Source organism: Eptesicus fuscus, chromosome 23 (genome assembly GCF_027574615.1).
Source record: "Eptesicus fuscus isolate TK198812 chromosome 23, DD_ASM_mEF_20220401, whole genome shotgun sequence".
Taxonomy (NCBI): Eukaryota; Metazoa; Chordata; class Mammalia; order Chiroptera; family Vespertilionidae; genus Eptesicus; species Eptesicus fuscus.
The window spans coordinates 28,726,682-28,745,100 of NC_072495.1; the positions used below are offsets into that span (position 1 = coordinate 28,726,682).

General features: G+C 67.9%; 1 protein-coding gene across 6 annotated transcripts in view; it reads left to right on the forward strand.

Annotated features, from left to right (window-relative positions):
- FBRSL1 (fibrosin like 1) overlaps positions 1 to 18,419 on the forward strand; it is a 34,282-nt gene that overhangs the window by 7,318 nt on the left and 8,545 nt on the right. For 5 of the 6 annotated variants that reach the window (XM_028133683.2, XM_054712578.1, XM_054712580.1 and 2 more), the window contains exons 3-5: positions 5,788 to 5,892; positions 7,414 to 7,449; positions 15,179 to 15,208. In XM_028133683.2, the coding sequence (XP_027989484.2) occupies positions 5,788 to 5,892; positions 7,414 to 7,449; positions 15,179 to 15,208 (171 nt within the window). Of the gene's footprint in view, positions 1 to 107; positions 2,320 to 5,787; positions 5,893 to 7,413; positions 7,450 to 15,178; positions 15,209 to 18,419 lie in introns of those variants that run through there. The other variant, XM_054712582.1, reaches the window with a different exon arrangement.

The window sequence follows — 18,419 nt, forward strand, 5'->3', positions numbered from 1 at the left end:
CCCTGGGGACTGGGCTGCTGGTGCGGGGCAGCATGTCTGGGCCGGGCTGGACGGGGGGTCGGCAGGCACACTGGCCCAGGTGGACACGTGCTCTTTCTTCCATGCAGGTGTGCTCCCCAGAAGGGGGGCCGATCCCAGCCAACCCCTGGGACCAGACCGGCCCGGCCCAGCGCCCGCAGCAGCAGCCGCCCAGCCAGCCCCAGGGGTCACTCCCAGCCCCGTGTCAGCGCTGCCAGCCCAGCCGGGCTCTCCCGGACCCCGGGCAGCCCTGCCAGCCCCGGCAGCCACCCCCGGGTCAGCGCAGCTTGCCCCAGCGGTCACTTCCGGGCCCAGGTCAGCCCTGCCGACCCCGGCGATCGCTTCTGGGCCCAGGTCAGTCCTGTCGGCCCCAGCAGCTGCCCCCAGCCCCAGATCAGCGCAGCCGGCCTCGGCGTACGCTCCTGGCTCCGCCCTCCAGGCCACGGTGGTCACCCCTAGGTCCCAGGCAGCGCTGCCGGCCCCTGCGCTCCCCCCCAGCCCCCTGCCACCTCTGCCGGCCCCTGCGCTCCCTCCCGGCCCCCTGCCCCCTCTGCTGCCCCCTGCAGTCCCTGCTGGCCCTCTGGCACCGCTGCTGCTGCCCCACGTGGTCGTGCCTGGCCTCCTGTCTGCACAGCCAGCCCAGCAGGGCATCTTCGAGACAGTGGTGCGGGCCCCTCCAGTCCCTGCAGGCCCACTGCCCGCACTGCCAGCCCCCCCAGTCACCCCTCGTGCTGCGTCCCCGCCGCCGGCCCAGCTGCGCTTTCTCAGGCCAGTGCTGCTGCCCCTGGCAGGCGCTGCTCACCCCATGCCAGCCCCGAAGGTCCCTCCTGGGTCAGCCTGGTCACCCGGGCCTCCATCAGCCCCAGCAATTGGTTGAGGCCCCAGAGAAGCATGGGCCCCCCGAATCTTCACTGCTGGGCCCCCGACAGCCGAGTCAACAGAAGCAGCCGCTCCTGGGCCCAGAGCAGAACTGCCAGCCCCCGCAGTCACTCCTGGGCCCGGGCCCACCCTATAAGCCCCGGCCGCTGCTCCCCATCCCCAAGCGCCCCTCGCTTCTGGGGGATCCTCCCCCGCCCCGCCGGCCACTCCTGGGGCCCCTGCGGCTTCGGCGGCGGTCCCTGTTGGACCTGGCCCTGGGCCGCCCCTGCTGGCCCCTGCGGTCACGACGGACTCGATCCTCCACCCGCTCAGCCCGCCAGGCCCCGTATGTGAGCCCAGGAGCCTGATACCGTTTGTCCGACCACCATCTGTGGCTCCCCTGGGCCGGGCTCCTGCCGCCCGAGCTGTGTTGCCGGACTGGTCTCCAGATGGCCGGGCTGTGTGCTGCCTTTGGCCCAGCGGAGGCGGAGCCCCAGGCAGGGCCACCATCGCCCAGGGCCTGCTACCCGCCCAAGGCCGCCTGCACCAGGAAGAGAGGAGAGGACCCGGTGTCTCCGGCCCCGCCCCCATGCCTGCTCCGCTCCCCTGTGCCCGCTCTGCTGTGTGACTGACTCACATGCCCCTGGGAGGGGCTGTGGGGCTCCCTGTTTGTGCCTCTGAAATGCCACATGTCCTCGTACATTGAGTCTGTGCACGCCCCCCCCGGTGTGCAAGTATGTGTGTGAGCTGCAGGCCTCACCCAGGCCCCTCCCCTCCGGTCAGTGTGCATTCCACCCCCCCACCCCGCAGAATGTGGGTGCAGCCTCACCCCACCAGCCTTGTCTCCACCTCCGGGTCCTGTGACTGGAGGCGGAGAGTGCTCAGGGCCCTCTGGTCGAGTAGAAGCTGCTGCACGGAAGGTCCCCCGGGATCTGCCTCCACCCCAGTCGCCAGTCACTGAAGTGGGTCAGCCCCCACCCCAGCTCTGCACCAAGAGAGTCTCCAGGGCCCTGGTCCTCAGTGCCCTCCCAGTGCCCTCAATGCCCTCTTGCAGCCTTCCAGTTGCCCCAGACGCCCCCTGCTGGGCAGACCTCACACTACAGAGCTCTGCCTCTGCTGTCCCTGGCCCGGGGCAGGCCACCCCAGTGCGGGGGCTCCCGAGGGCCTGCAGCTCTCCTCCGGGGATTAGCATTGCCCCCGGGTGCCCTGGCCAGGCTCCTGCTCAGCCTCATTCCCCGTCGCCTGCCGTGACGGGGACGTCTGTGCTGACCCTCCCTCGGGGGCCCGGTCTCCAGGCCTCCCCCTCCCCATTTGCTCACGAGGACCCTGCCTGTGGGGGCCTGACCAGCGGGTGTGGGGTCCCCTAGTCCTCACTCAGGGCCTCCCAGAGACGCAGGGTTTATTTTTTGATTGAAGACAATAAAAAGTGCCGTGCCATTCTTACAGCAGCGTCGGCGTTTGTGACTTAACAGAGGAGCGTCCTGCCTGATTGTGCACCTGGGCTCCTTACACCCGGTGAACAGCGGGGATGGCGGGAGGGGCGCGTGGTGCGGCGCAGGGGTCTCCTCCCCATCCTTGCCCTCAGGACCCGGCTCTGCTGGCTTCTCCCTCAGCCCTGCACTGGACGGGGATTCAGGCGTGTGTCCTGCCCTGGGCCCTGGGGGCCTGAGTGCCCTGCCCGGTCCATGCACCTCCTGCTGGCGCATCCCAAGGGGGGCCAGGACAGGTGTGGACCTTGCAGCCCCTGGGAGTGTTGGCCAGTTGTAGAGTGTGGGGCAGGGCCATGGGGACCCCAGCCAGGGCCGGGGCTGCCCCACTTCCTATCTGGGCCACCCGCTGTGAGCCTGGGGTGGGCGGCCCTGTGTGATCGCAGGCCGAGAAAGGGCTGGGGTTCTGTTGGACCCCAGAGGGGCTTACAAACCCGTGACCCCACAGCTCTGGGTTCACAGGGCTGGGACCCTGGGGGATGCCCTGGGGAGGCCCACTTGCCGCAGGGGGGCTGGGCTGCACACACCTGTCCTGGGGCCACTGATGGTGCTGTGGGGCATGCAGGCCCTGCGGGCAGTCCGGAAGCGGGCTCTCCTGTGGATTGGCCGCTAGGAGACGTTGGAAGGTAAATTAATTTCTGAGCCACCTTCTTGGCCACAGGACACAGCTGGGAGGTGGGTGGAGGCTTGGGCTCTGGCCGATGAGCTGTCCCAAGGTCAGGGGTGGGGGTGGGGGCCACCTCGTGCGGGAAGTGAGGATGGATGAGTCTTTGAGGGGGGTCTTGGAGGTCTGGGGAGGCCCCTGCTGCCCCAGGGATGCCTTGGATGGAGCCTGGGTGCCCGCTCCATGCCCCGTCTGCAGGTGCAGTGCCGGCCGCTGTGGCCGCGCTGTCAGGTGGAAGGGGGTGTCCACGTAGGACCCTGGAGGCCGCACTGAGATGGAGTTTACCATACAGGGCCCACTAAGGAGACCCCTTGGGGTTCCCAGGGGGCAGGCATGAGCATGGGTCTGAGAGGTGGGTCCCCCTGAAACACCCTCCAGGCTGGGGGAACCCCAGGAGGAGCTTGTCTTATGAGCTCGGGGGTGCCCTCGTGTGGGCCCCGCGTCCGGTGAATGCCCATCACTGCCCGCAAGTCCTGCCCTTCGTTTGATAAACACCAGAGGGCCCCCTCGCCGCGGAGTTTTTCCTCCCGGGTCCTGGTACCCAGACTGCCGCCCAGCCGGGCCTCTGTGCCAGACACCGGCCTCCTCCCTGGACAGGGGCTGACCCTGACCCTAACACAGAGACACCCGGGGTCACCAAAGCCCGGCTGTTGTGAGGGAGATAGTGCCACATCCAGCCCCGCCCTTGCCTGAGGGAGCTGGCAGGAAGTCTGCGGGGGGGGGGGGGGGGGCTGGGGGGGAGCCTGAGACGGCACCGCCTGAGCCTGGAGGGTCTCAGGGCCCTGTTACAGGCTGCTCTGAGGTTCCGGCCCCTCGGCAGTTAGAGCCCTGCTGCCCGGCCTCCCTACCCCCTCATCCCCCTGCCCCCCTACTCCCCGCACAGCAGCCTCCCGTCCCGGCCTCCTCGCTGGGTGCCCATCTCCCGCCCTGAGGCTCCTCTGAGGAGCCCATTGGTTCTGGGAAGTTCCTTCCGCCCTCAGTCAGGGTCGAGACCTGAGTCCCACCCCCACCCCACAAGGTCCTTCGTGGCCTGACCTCCCTCCCCGCCTGCCCTCCTCTGCCTTCCCGGGGCTGACTCACCTGTGGTTCCGCTCCCGTGCCCTCCGCACACCTCCAGGCCCTCCCTGCCCTGGGTGCTGACTGCCCCATTTCTCACCTGCACCCCCACCAGCCCTGGAACCCCGAGCCTCAAGCCTCGCTGAGGACAGGGCAATGGCCATGGGAGAGTTCTGGGTGCGAGTCGGCCCTTCCGTGCTCCTCCCCACATCTGTCTGCCGTGTCAGCTTGTCTGCCGTGTTTGGGGTTTTCTGATCATAAGACAGTTGCCAGATGGGCTGGTAGAGTCCTTCCGGAACAGGGGTCCTCAAACTACAGCCCGCGGGCCACATGCGGCCCGCCGAGGACATTTATCCGGCCCGCCGGGTGTTTCTGCCGCCGCTGCCTGGCCTGCTTAGCAGCCGACTCGTCCCGGGCCCCCAGTGCGCATGTGTGGAATGTGCGCCGCACTCTCCGCCTCCCCTCCTTCTCTCCGAGGGACCGTGAACTGGCCCCCTGTTTAAAAACTTTGAGGACCCCTGTTCCAGAAGGTTCCCATCCGTGACACGGGCTGGCTGTGTGGCCTTGGGCGACTCAGCCCCCAGCACCTCGGTTTTGTCATCTGCAGGATGGGGTCATGCCGTTCCTCCCGCAGGACTAGTCAGTTGATTTGAAGTCTCAGAACCACGCTGGGTGCTGGGCTCCTATGAACTGAGTGGTTCCTGCCCCAGCCCCTCCTCACGCGGGAGGTAGCTGGGGGCTGGCGTTGGGCTCCGGGTTCTCTGTGATGCCTGCTGTCCCGGCGTGCCACCCTGTGCGGGCCTGTGGGACGTGGGCAGCTCTGGGACGGGTCGCCACCGCCTCCGTCAGACTCTCCGGGGGAGGTTTGGCCTCTGCGTGTGCCCGACATCACGGTGGAAGCAGACAAAGCTGAGGGACAGAGGGGAGGCCAGGCGGGCGGGAGGCGATGGGACCGGGACACGGAGCTGGACTCAAGGCCATGTGGCTTCCTGGGCGTGGGAGGGTGAGGGTCGGGCTGGGAAGTGGGTCGTGTCCCCACAGCTTTGTGAGGTTAGTTATTTGCAAGTAAAAGGAAAAGTGCGAGCCCTGCTGGTCGCTCAGGGGTTGAGCATCAACCTATGAACCAGGAGGTGAGGGTTCAGTTCCGGTCAAGGCACGTGCCGGGCCTGCAGGCTTGATCCCCAGTGTGGGGCCTGCGGGAGGCAGCCCGTCAGTGATTCTCTCGCATCACTGATGTTCCCCTATCTCTCCCTCTCCTCTCCCTTCCTCCCCGAAATCAATACAAATCCATAAACTCCACGGACCTCTGCTCCTCCCATGAGCTGGGCATGAGTGTCCAGGAGGCTTTTGTGTGAGGAGCAGGAGCCGCCGCAGGTGACAGGACAGCACGGAGAGGCTGAGTGATGGCCCTGGTCACACAGCCTGTGGGGGTCTGAGCGAGGGGAGGAGTTGCCAGTTGGCTTGGTGTAGGGAAGGGGGTGTGGCAGCCACTGAGCGGGGGACAGAGCCAGCTGCAGACGCCTGTCCTTGAGCCTCGTGTCTGCTGGGCGTCTGCTTCCTGTCTGGGCTCCACACAGCTGGGCAGCTGGCCCCTCCCTGGGCGCCCCCTCGGGCGGAGCTGGGGTCTGACCCGGACGGCCCCCCTCCCCGCAGCGGCCGGTGCAGGGGCTCAGGCTGCTTGCTGAGCCCTATCTCTGTCCCCAGGTGAAGGCTGCCCTGGCCAGAGGGGGCGACCGCCACAGCGAGGACGAGGGCTTCCGCGAAGCCACCAGCTCCCGGCTCAGCGCCTCCCGGGACCAGCTCAGCGACGTGAGTACCCAGACGCACGGAGTCTGGGCAGCCTTCCTTCCGCAGACCCGCCAGCCGCCCAGTAAACAGCTCTCACTCACCAGGGCTCTGCCAGGAGGGAGGACCGAGGCTGGCGGGAGCCGGTGGAGCTGTGTGGCGGGTGGGGGTCGGCCGGGGGCCCTCTGTCCAGCGGCAGGCACAGGCTGGGCACTCGGGTGGCAGGACTGGTCTGGAGGCAGGGGCTCTGGGAGCGAAATGGCTGGGACTTGGGTGGTGGGCAGGGGTGGCCGCTGGCCGCAGCCTGATGCTGAGGTGGCCTGAGTCTGAGACGCCTTCGCTGTCCTGGAAGGAGGTCCCTGAGCTCAGGGCCCTGGAGGTGGGAGGGGCCTGGGACCCCGTGAGGGGCTGACCCGGGATTTGGCCAGCGATGGGGAGACCAGACCAGGCGGCCCTTACCACAGGGGTTTCGGGTCCCAGAGCTTGGAGGAAAGGCTAGGAGTAGGGGTGGGGTTTCTGGGGGAGGGTCCCTAGGGAGGGAGGGGCCCTAGTGGAGGCCCAGACTGGACCCCCAGCTGCAGGCGTGACTGCCCTGGAGGCTGAAGGAGTGAGTTGTCCTCATTATCATTTAAATGGAGGCCTGGGGAGCGCCTGACTGCCTGCTTGGTCTTCCCCACAAGATGGGAAATGGGCCGGTAATTGTCCCAGCTCTGCGTGTTGGTCTGGAGGCAGGAAGTGGACTCTGGGCGGGAGGTGGGGCTGCCAGGGTGAACTCTGCCCAGCAGGGACCCCAGGAGCCGAGTGAGGACCTGGCAGGGTCTGCCTGGGGAGGGGGTCCCACAGCGGCAGCCCAGGCTGGAGGGGTCCCCGTGCAGAAGGGAGCACTCGGCTCAGTGCCAGTGTGCTCTAGGCCCTGGTCTGCGGGTCCCCCCTGAGCCCCATCCCGCCAGCCTGTGCCTGGGGGTCAGCCCTGGGGGCCTCCCTGTGAGGCAGGGGTGAGACCCACCTCTGAACCACTTCCTCCCACGGCCCTGAGCTCACCCTGACTCTGAGGCCGGAGGTCCCCCGTCCAGCTCTTCCCGAAAGCCTTCCCGCGCCCCCCCCCTCCCCCCTGTCTCTGAGAGGCAGGCACAGAGGGGTGTCCCCTAAGGCACGTGGCCCTGGGAGGGTGGGCCCCATGAGGACAGAACCAGGTGAGGACAGAGCCACGTTGGAACTCAGGACCCTTTTCGGGGCGACATCTGGCTCAGAGTGGAGGGATTGGGGCTCTGCCGCCTCTGTGTTGAGGTGATGGCTGTGCCCCATCCAGGTCTCCGGGCGAAGGTCCGAATGGGGTCCTGGGTCTGTGAGGCTCAGCTGTGTCCTCGGTCCTGACCCCGAACCCATGGTTCCCGCCGGTGTGGTCTCTGGGTCACGGCATCTACGCCCAGGGACAGGGGTGCCCTGACCCTTCAGACGGGGCCCACGGGTGGGCCTCAGAGGGCAGGTGGTGGCAGGGCTGCGACCATGGTTACCCTGGTTACGGCTCTCCTCTTCCTTCCGCAGAGCTCAGCGCAGGCCGTGTCGGGCAGAGGCTATTCCGTAAGTCCCCCCATCCCCCCCCCCCCCCGTCCCTCTCCTGCATGTCCTGTCCCCTCGGAGCCCCCATCTGCACCCTGCCCGGGGCGGACCCCAGGGGGTCTTGCTGGCAGAGCTGGCCCGAAGGGGGTGTGCACGGGGCTGAAGATGGGCCGAGTGGGTGGAGGTTCCGAGGGAGAGGGTCCTGTCGGGTGGCACTTGGACTTGGGGGTCCTGGGCATGGAGCAGCCGCTCCCCAGTGACAACCCCCCTCCCCCCACCCCTCCCCAGCACCTCGCTTGGCCTGGGCAGGCTGGCTGTGCAGGGCTTCCCTTCCTGCCCCCAATCCCGTCCTTGGGGAACAGCTCCCCGCCCCCCGACATTATCCCATTCCCTGAAGTATCAGCAGGCCCAGAGCTCCGAAAGCCAGGTGCCAGGTGAAAGCCAGGTGCCAGGTGAAAGCCAGGTGCCAGGTGTGGCTGGTGGCCGGCCTGCCCACCCTGATTTACCAAGTTCAGAGCTGCAGGGCGGCTTTTTGTGGGTGTGACTGACCCATTAGCCCCAGGGGCCCCCCCCCCCCACCCCCCCCGCCCGGCAGTGTTCCCGGGAAGGACCCGCCCTCCTCTGCAGCCTGGTGCACGTCAGTCCTCCCGGTCACCGTCACTGCTGGCTCCTGGGAGCTGTGCAGGCCTGGCCCCAGCAGCACAGGCAGGCAGGTCCGGGCCGGAGGCGTCGGTGCCCCGGTGTGATGCCAGCCGGGCGGTGACCAGGACAATGGGGGCCGGCATGCCCAGCAGCTGGCAGGGCGGGGGCGTGCCTGGGTCCCGTGGGTCCCCGAGGAGCCTCTGCCACATCGGAGACCCGGGCCCCCTGCCTCCCAGTCGCTGTGGCACCCGCGGTCTCCTCCCAGGCGCTGCTGAGGTTTCTCGTGGAAGAACCGTAATTAGCGTGCCAGCTGCTGGCGCTTAACCCCCCCGGCCACTGGGGGAGCCACCGGTGGTGGCAGGGACGTGGCCGCCCTTCTGCTGAGGCCAGGGCGTGGGGGGTTAGGCCCTGGGCGGCAGGTGTGTCCCACACTCCCTGCCTGGCCCTGGGGCCCTCCTCTCCCGTTGGCCTGGGGGTGCAGGCGGGCGTCTGGCCCTCAGAAGTGGAAGCAGGTGAGGCCTCTCCCCACGGGCTGGAGGCCCCGGCCCAGGTGACCCTGCTCAGCACCCCAGCACTCCACCAGGGAGCCTTTCGGCTGCAGCGTGCCCTCAGGCTGGGCTCCTGTGTGTGTGTGTGTGTGTGTGTGTGTGTGTGTGCGCGCGCGCTCGTGCATGTGTGTGGCTGGTATGTCGTGTACTCACATGTTGGCGTGTCTAGCACATGCACACCTTCGTATGGCCCTGGTGGGGCCGTGTTTGCCTGCACCTAGAAGTTACGTTTGTCTCTGGGCCATCTGCGTGTTCCGGGCCCCTCATGCCTGTTCATCTGCTTGTGTGTCTGTGGATGTAGCAGATGTGCATGCATGTGTGAGTGGGTGTGTGCATGCCCCACATGTGTATCTGCATGTCAGTGTCTGGGTGTGGTGTGGATGCACCTGTGTGTGTGTGACTGTCGTTCTGCAGGGGTCCCCGTGTCCGTATGTCTCTGAGACCCGTGTGCCCGTGTCACCTGTGCGTGTGTGTGGTTGTCCTCCCTTGCCCAGCAGCTTCCCACTCTAGGCAGCGCTGGGCGTTTGCCCTCTGACCTGGCTTGTAGACGACACTCACGGGGCTTCATTTGCCCAGATTTCCCCAGCAAACCCCCAGCTCCTGCGCATCCTCGGCAGCTTCCGTCCCAGACACTCGCAGCCCCGCAGACCTCAGGTGCTGTCAGCCACCTGCTAGTCAGAGGAACTCTCCTAATCCGGTTGCTTGCAACCCAGGACACGTGATCTGTCTCCGCAGACGCAGAGGCCTGGGGGCTTCTCTGTGAAACAGGAATGGGGATCTAGAGGCTGCGAAGGCCAGAAGCAGCATGGCCCCCCCAGGCACCTGGCCCCCCACCCCCCCAGGCACCTGGCCCCCCGCCCCCTCAGGCACCTGGCCCCCCACCCCCTCAGGCACCTGGCCCCCCGCCCCCTCAGGCACCTGGCCCCCCGCCCCCTCAGGCACCTGCTCCCCCTCAGGCACCTGGCCCCCCGCCCCCTCAGGCACCTGGCCCCCCACTTTCTCAGGCACCCGGGCCGCCTGCCCCCCTCAGGCACCTGGCCCCTACCCCCTCAGGCACCTGCCCCCCCCCCCCGCCCCTACTTCACACCGGAGTGGGGGTGGGGGACAGGGCAGCAGCCCTGATGCCTGGGATGTGGTGACCTCTGACTTGTGGTGACCCAGCCGGGCAGCCTCCCGTCCTCACAGCTTCAAGGTGGATGTTGTCACCAGTGACGACCCTACAACCTCTAGGTCTAAAGGAGAAAATGGTGACCTGGCCAGTGGTTAGAATGCCGGTTCGCACACCAAAGGATCGCGGGTTCAATTCCTGGTCAAGGGCATGTACCTGGGGGTTGCAGGTTCGAACCCCAGCCCCGGTCAGGGTGCGTGCAGGAGGCAACCAGTTGATGTGTCTCTCACATCCATGTTTCTCTGTCTCTCTAAAAGTCAGTGGAAAAGATATCCTTGGGTGAGGATTAACCAAAAAAAAAAGGAGAAGATGGTGAATAAAGCCAATGAGTGCAAGGGGAGGCAGGAGCCAGCAAGGCCCTGAGCGTGGGGTCCCCCTAAGGTGCAGGGGGGCTGGTCCCCCTGAAGGAGGTCTGGGCGGGAACCGCTGTGCACCCCCAGGCAGAGCAGACGGAAAGCAGGCAACCTGCTCAGGGCTTAGACGGAGACCAGCCAGCAGGCGGGGTGCCCGGTGTGGAGGGGCCACGGGGGACGCAGCCGGGCAGGTCTCAGCTGCTGTCCTGGTGGAGCAGCTGCCTGTGCCCTGGCTTCTGCTCGGCCGAGCGAGGGCTGATTTAGGGGCAGGAGGGCACGCGTTTGTGAGAAAACCACGAGTCGGCAGTTCCAGCGTCTAAAAGCCCCACACCCCAGGGAGCAGGCCCGGGACAGGGAGGCCAGGTGTGCCCTCTCCCCCCCCCCCCCAGCTCTCACTGGGCGGTATGGGGTCAGGCAGCTGGTGGGCTGTGGATTTGAGCTCTATCACTTTTCGGGGACTGCAGGAGAAGCCACCCAGACACACACACACACACACACACACGCCCCTGCCCCGAGCCTGGCATGGCCCTTCCTCAGGCCACTCGCCCAGAGGTTCCCAGACACATGGAGATTCCGCCCACGCATGGCCGTGTGTCCTGCGTCTCGCTGCTTCCCGTGCTCAGCTCTGGGCGATTCTCCTACACCTGTGGGGCCGCTCAGGGCGCCCAGAGGCCAAGGCCCTGGGTGGGAGGGTGCCCGCGTGGGCATCCCACTGAGTGTGGCCCCACCAGCTTCGGACCCCCGTGCCACCCCTTGTGCCTGAGCCGTGGCCTGTCCCTGGAGCAAGACCTGGGTGCTCCAGACAAGCCACGGGCTCTCGAGGCCCAGCACCTGCACAGGAGCCCCAGCTGGAGGGGCAGCCGGGCCGCGGGGCTCCGGGGGGTTAACGCCAGCACTGCTCTGGTGAAGACTTCCTGTGTCGATAAATAATTCACAGGCAGTTAGCGCTTCGAGTCTGACAGCACGAGAATGGATTAATACAGTCGACGCCGCGACAGGTCCGCTGCGGGCGCAGGCCGGCCATGTTTTATTCGTTCTGTGACGCAGGCCCATTAACCGCCCTGGCTCCGCGGCTGCGGGGGAGCTGCGAACGAGGCAGCGAGGTGGGCTGATGCCAGCCTCCAGTCTGCCCCGGGGGCCTGGCCCTGAGCGTGGGAGGCCCCCCACAAGGCGCTGGGGTGGCGACTGTGGGCCGTCCCCACGCACTGGTTGAGTCTCGCGGCAGCCGGCGCTGCCCAGGCCCCAGGCCCGAAGGCTGAGGAAAACCCAGCAGTCTCTCCTGGCAGCTGCGGAGGGAGGCCCTGGGGACAGGAGAGGTTAGCGGGTCAGAGCAGAGGTCATGCAGGAGCCAGAGGAGCGGCACACGGGCCCAGGCGGACCCTGCCCACCACACACGTGTGACTGAGTGCACGTGTCTCTGTGCATGTGTGTTGTGTCCCAGTCACAGTGGGGCCCCGGGCCTGCGGAGACACGGAGACTCAGGTTTGCCTCGGGGGCGACGTGGGGCACGGAGCAGGCGCCCTCGGCCGTGGACGTGCTCGTGGGCTGGCTGGCCCCCCCTCCCGGGGGCTGAGGCTGAGGGGTGGGCCTCGCGGCCGTTGGGGAAGCCCCTGGTCAGGCCGACGCAGCCCTCGTCCTCGCTGGCCCGCCTGGGACAGGTCGTGCGCGTGGGTTTCCGCGGCGTGGCTCTCCCTCGCCCTGCCTGGCGGAGGTGCCTGCGCTGGGCTCCCAGCCGCACGGCCTCACGGCTCGCTCACGGGGCGACCAGTGCTCTGCTTGCTTTGCAGCCTGAGCACCCACAGAAAGTGCCTTGGCCGGGTGAGCCGGGTTCTGCGTAACTCACGGGCGCAGCCCGACTTCCTGCTCCGAGGGGCCGGGCCCTTGGGCGACACCCGGGCCTCAGGCCCCTCCCAGCTGCCACGCAGGAGTCGCTGTGGTGCCCAGCCGCTCCCTCCGTCCCCCATTGTAAGCCAGTGGGTCCGCGGTGGTTCCCCCACCAGCGGGACGCCAGGGGCCCTGTCTCCTGCCCCCCTCCTGCCAGCACACAGGCCTGGGCTGGCACCGGGCGGAGCCCAGACCCCGGGTGAAACTGGCCTTTCCCCACGACCCCTCCGGCTGCTCCCAGCCCCGCCCCTGCTGAGCCACTCAGGTGGCCTCTGCCCCACAGCCCACAGACTCATGGACAGGGCAGGGGGTCCCCGTGGATGGGCGGGTACGCCTTCCCTCACGTCCTTCCAGGAGCAAGAGCTCATGTGCTGAGACCCACTGCACCCCCAGCCACACGCGTGGGGACACGTGGCCCCGTGGCGGGTCACCTGAGTGCCCAGGTGCCGCACACACACTGGGACACCTGCCCAGTCACTGGGGTAGAGTGCCCATTGGGCAGATGCCCAGGTGCCTACATGTGAGAGGCCTCAGAGCACGTCTCATGCCTCAACATGTCTGGGGACATGCACACACACACAGGCCGGTGGGCTCATATGTGGCACACACGAGCAAGAAGACACGCTCACACCAAGAACTTGTGCTGCCTGGGGTTCTCGGGGCCTCAGGCCACGTGGGTACCCCAGGGCATGGCGTCAGCACCAGCCGTTCAGCAGCTAGATCTCTGGCCCCCACGCTCGGCAGGAGAGCTGAGTGTCCCGGCATCTTCCGCTCACACGCAGGCCTGGGGTCCTTTGGTGTTTGTGGTTTCAGCTGCCGGGGCCTTTGCAGGGACGGGGCTGAGTGGGAGAGGGTCCCAGGCTGGTCTGGCTGTGACTGCCCCTCAGCCCTTGTTCCTGGATTGAGGGGGGTCCCCTGAGGGGAGCTGGGAGGGGCCCCAGCGGCTTCTGGGCGGGGCCCTGACCACCCGCAGCCCAGCCCCCTGGCTCCTCTGCCACACTGCTCCACGGAGACCCCCGGCGCTCTCCCCACCCACAGGCGTCTCGGGGCCGGCCAGATGCTGCAGCAGCGGAGGGAGCCCAGGGCTCGGGCAAGGGCTCAGCGTGCATTTCCATGCCTTTGAGGAACGGGAGACGGGCCTTCCTCCAGGCTGCGGGGAAGCGGGATTAACGCCCACACGGAAGGAGGCCCGTTTCTGTTGCTGCTGGAGACGGGATCAGTGTCTCCACCCCCTGCAGGCCAGTGGTGGGCTGAGGCGCAGGTGCTCCAGGCGAGCGGGCACTAGGAGGTGTCTGCCAGGCCCCATTGGATGGAGGTGGTGGTGCTGATGGTCATGGCGGTCATGGGCGTGATGGTGATGGAGGTCATGGTGATGGTGATGGAGGTCATGGTCATGGTGGAGGTCATGGTCATGATGGTGATGGAGGTCATGGTGGTGATGGTGATGGAGGTCATGGTGGTGATGGTGATGGAGGTCATGGGCGTGATGGTGATGGAGGTCATGGGCGTGATGGTGATGGAGGTCATGGTGGTGATGGTGATGGAGGTCATGTGATGAAGATGCCATCACTATGTCATGCCGAGCCCACACCCAGCACTGTCCTGGCCTTTGCATGTATCCACTCCTCTGAGCCACACACCAGCCGGCAGGTGGGCTGTTGTCTCTGGTTTGCAGAAGCATCAACAGGCACAGAGACCAGGGCTGCACAGAATCAGCGGCATCGCCCCAGAGCCCACATCCCCTGGGGTCTGCCCTTCCTCCATGGACCCCACCCACAGGGAGGGACTCTCCCCAGGGTCGCCCAGCCCAGCCTGACCCCTGAAGGTCACCCCTTGCAGGCAGGTCCTGGAAGACAGACCTCTCCCTCCTTGCCCTGATTAATTGCCTCGTTCAGTTCCAACTCCACTGCAGTTAAACATTAATTCTGTAGGACTTAATAATGCGAATTCCTGCAGGCATGCTGGCTGACAGGCGTGTGCTGTGGTTAATTATAGGGTCCGTGCGCTCACTCGCCGGAGAGCACCCTCCCGCTCCGTGATGTCGGGTCATTAGGCTCTCACGGTGACGCCGAGGACGTCCCAGGGCTGTGGGGAGAGACAGGAAAGGGCCGGGTGGTTCTGGGCCAGTGGCCGGCGTGACCGCGAGGCCTGACCCCGAGGCCTGATGGACATGCGTCTCCCCTCCAGGTCTTAGAGCCGCTAATGAAGCAGGAAGAGGCCTCATGGGGGGGGTCTCTGGTAGCTCCACCAGCGGCTGCGTGGTCAGGGGTTCCTGACGCCCCACAGGCCAGGACCCCGGGTCCCCACCCCTCTCCCCCAGTCGGCACAGGACCGTCCTGAGGTGCCATCACCACCCGACTCTCCCTCCTGCTCCAGAGCAGTGATGTCCCCGCCCACCTCTCCGTGCTCTCCCTGCCTTCCCGCTGTGCCCCCCAGCTCTTCCCACCCCTGCTCACACGTCCGTGCCACCACAGCGCCCGGTGGCCTGGGTTAGTGGCCACCACGGAGCGCGGGGCGGGGCCAGCACCCGGGCACCCCAGGGAGGTGTTTCAGCCACGGAACACTCGATGGGAGCGTGGTGTCCTAATTGCAGTTGCTGGGAAGAGCTTTCCTTCTGTGTCCTTTTGGGGGAATTGCTGTGGCTTCTAGAACAGTCTCTCTTTTTAAAGCTCTACTGACTGTCGAGGAGAAGCAGGTTTGTGTGTTTATCACAGTCTTTCCTTAACCGGCGGCACTGATAACGTGGGGCAGCTTCCACTCGGCACGGCTCCGGGGCAAGTGGGTGTCACCCCGGCCCCCTCCCTGCTGGCGGCGCCTCTGGCCAGGCCTGTCCTGACCCCTCATCTTCCCCAGGGGCCTCACCCCCCACCGCTCGCCCTCCTTGCCTCCTTCAGAGCTCAGCTGCCCAAGGCTGGGCCCCGCTGGGCCTCACTGAGCCGGGGGTGAGGAGGGGCCCCTTCAGCCTGAGCTCCTGGTCCCACTGGCCTAGGACCCCCCCCCTCGGACCAAGCCTGAGGCTCAGAGTCAGGGGGTGGGTCTGCGGAGCCTCCTCGTCCTTCCCACGCCCCCTCCGCTCTGGTGTGAGCCCTGTGGCCTCCCGTGAACTCGCCACGTGTGGGGCTCGTGGGCACTAACTCCCCTCTCTCTCCCCACAGTGTGACAGCGAGAGTGACGGGGACGACAAGGTAAGCCCTGCCGGATCCCCCCAGCTGACTCGACCCTGGAGACCTGGCAGAAAGGTCCTGGGTCTCCTGTGGGTTCGGGCACCTGGTCACACAGCTGGGACCTGGGCCGGCGAGCAAGCGCATGCCCCACTGAGGAGCCGCCGGGGGTGAGGCAGGCGGGCTGGGACCCCTCGTGCCTGTGGGGGCCCTCCAGGGGGGCTGGGCACGCGGGCCCTGGGGACGATGTGCCCGCGGGAGGCGGACTGGGGGGCCCGCTGAGCACCGCCTGGTGTGGGGGCAGGTTTCTGTGAAGCGGAGTGAGTTCTGTCGGGAGGTGACCCCTCACCCCCCCCGGCCAGCCTCCCGCAGCCAGACCCTCCGAGCCCGTTTCCTTTGCTCACCGGGCCCTCGTGGTGCCTGTGGCCTGGGACGGAGGCGAGGATTCCGGGCGCTGACCCGAACCCCTGGCCTGGGATGAGCTGAGCAAGTCCACCTCCTCAGAGACGGGTGTGTCCTCGCCCAGCGGCTTCGTGGCCACAGCAGCTTAGAGGGGGCACCCTCCATCCCAGTGACCTGCGTGGGTTTCTCCACATCCCCCCGCGGGGTGGCCTGGCCCTGCCTGCTGCTCTGGAGTGGGGTCGGACCGGCTTCTGCCCGCCAGGGCCGGGGTGTCTGCCTGCTGGCCTCTCCCCCTCGCATCCCCACGGGGGAGACGGTGAAACCAGGCGCAGGAGGGGCAGAGCTGGCATCCTTCCAGCCCCAGCCCCTGACCTCGCTGCTCCCTGACTCAGTTTCCCCCTCGGTACACGGCGTAGGGGCATCCATACTCCCTGAGCCGGGAGGAGTCGGGCCCACACCGAACTCGCCCGCTGCGTGCCCTGACCTGGTAGCGGCGATGGGGTGGCGACCGCTCGGGACGGAGCTGCAGCCCCGGCGGGCAGATCCGCGCCTCGGGGCTGGATTAGTCGGGCCTGCCCGCGCCCCGCCTCCGCCCCGCCCGCCGCGCTCCTCCCGCCGCCCGTGCCCAGCGGTGCGCCCTCCGCCGCGGGCCCCTCGCCGCGCCCGACGGGCCTGGGGCCCCGAGCATCGCAGAGCGCCCCGAGCCCCAGCGGCGCGGCGGACCTGCGCCCCCGGCCTCGCGCCGGCTAGGAGGGTGCGGGAGGGGCACCCCGACAGGCCGAGTTCGGGGTGGGGGGACCCGCGCTCCGCTGCCCGCATCCGTGCCTCCCGGCTCCTGCTCCGGCCGGAGGACTCGCCTCGACCGCCTGCGGAGCGCGCCGGACCCGGGCGCCCGCGGTGAGTTCGCGGCAGTGGCTTCGGGGAAGGACCCAGGACTCGGGGGGCCGGGTCCAGAGAGCAGCCGTCTCCCCAGAGCAGCAGATGCAGGAGGGGCCCCCGTGCTGCGTCCCCGTCTCGCTCAGGAGCCGGGCGCGGGAAGACCCAGCGCCTCTGGCCGCGCCCCCGGGCGCGCTGGGCGCAGGGTGCTGTCCGGCCGGGGGGCGCGCCTTTGTCTGCGCCCCGGCGCCCGCCGGCCACCCGGCCCCGGGCCGCAGCCCTGCCCTGCCCGAGGCGGAGTTCTTTGTCTGGGGCGGGGCGCGTGTTTCCGCCGAGGCTGCCCAGCCGGTCGGGTCCCCCAGACAAAGCGCGGCGGCCGCCGGGCATCTCCCCCAGGAACGTCAGTGCTGCCCTGACCTGCAGCCGGGCCTCCCGCCTGCGCATTGACCTGGAGTGACCCACCCCACCGGCTCGGGGCCGGGCGGGGAAGGACGTGGCTGCCGCTCCCGGTCCGTCTCAGTAGAGAATCCCAGGAAGTGACTGTCCCAGGTCGGGTCCCTGCAGATAGCGAGGACCCCGGACTGGGTGCGGGCGGCCGCTGTGCACACGCTGGGAGGGGCCCTCACCTCCACATGGGCGTGGCTGGGCCCCGCCAGGTGCCGGGCCTCTGCGGGGAGCCCACCTGTCCCTGCCCAGGGCCCCTGCGGACCTGGGGTCCCTCCGCTTCCCTGAGCAAACTTGAACTTCGGCAGCGGGACGTGGGCACTGCCGGAGCTGGGAGAGAGCCTGGCCAGGACCGAATCCCAGGGGGCTGAGGGCGCCCCTCCCACCCCTGCCCTCATCCCCTGGGGCCTGGGCACCACCTCCGGGCCCTGGTGCTCTGGGCTGGGTCCTTGAACTGAACCAGAACCGGGGTGGGGCGGGGGGGATCCTGCGGCCTTAGATGCACTCGCCCCCATCCCCGACCTGGGCTCTCTGAGGGACGGGTCTGCAGGTCCCTCTGACCTGGCTGCTGGGCCAGTGATGCTCTCACACCAGCTCCCCTCCCCGGCGCCCCCTCCCCCAGACCCCACAGGCCTGGCCACTGTCTTGGGGTGGGGGGCAGGGCCCGGCCCAGGAAGGTGATCAGTTCATCCATCAGCCACCGGAGATGGGGAGCCCCTGGCAGGGTCTCAGGCCGGGGACCCTGAAGACAGGGAAGAGGCTGCCACGCGCTCGCCCGAGGGAAGGGGCCTGGGACTGGGAGGGCAGGCGGGCAGGCATGCCAGGGCCCCCAGCGCTGACACCCGCCCCCCTCCCCTGCAGACCCCCGGCTCAGGGAGCCCCCGCCCCCACGGGGACGCCGCAGGGCTCTAACAACTATCAGCTGCTACTCACCCTGTAGAAGGTGCCGGAAAAAACCAACGGGAAGAGGTCACAGCTGTGGTGCCCTGTAGGCGTGGCCTGAGCCTGTGTCCTGTGGGGGGTGAGGGGTCACAGGTGGGCTCCGGGGTCTGGCAGGTGGGGGAGACCCTCCGCTGCCCCCCTCAGTCGGGTAGAGAGGTGGGGCCTGTGCTGCCCCCTCCCTGTCGGCCGCTGCCTGTTCAGAACGGCATTTGCTTCCTTTTTCTTCCTGGTTCCAGTTTCGGGGTGTCCTCGTGGGGTGCACCTTTGGCCCTTCACTCAGCCCACCAACAGCAGCCCCTGGCTGCCTTGTGCACCCGAAAGTCCAGGGTGGGGGACCTGCAGACCCCAGCAGAGGGAGGGCTGGGAGACGGAGCGTGGGTGACGAGAGCGTGGGACCTGGTCTCGGTGAGGGTGCTCGGCACTCGAACCGATCGGCGGTACGCCTTCAGCGGGTAACGGTATGTGCGCGGCCCACGTCTGCAGGAAGGTGTTTAAAATCAAGCAGCCAGGGGTACAGGCTGTGGGGGGCTCCTGCCAGACATCGAGGGCCACGTCCGACCCGACCCCCCTC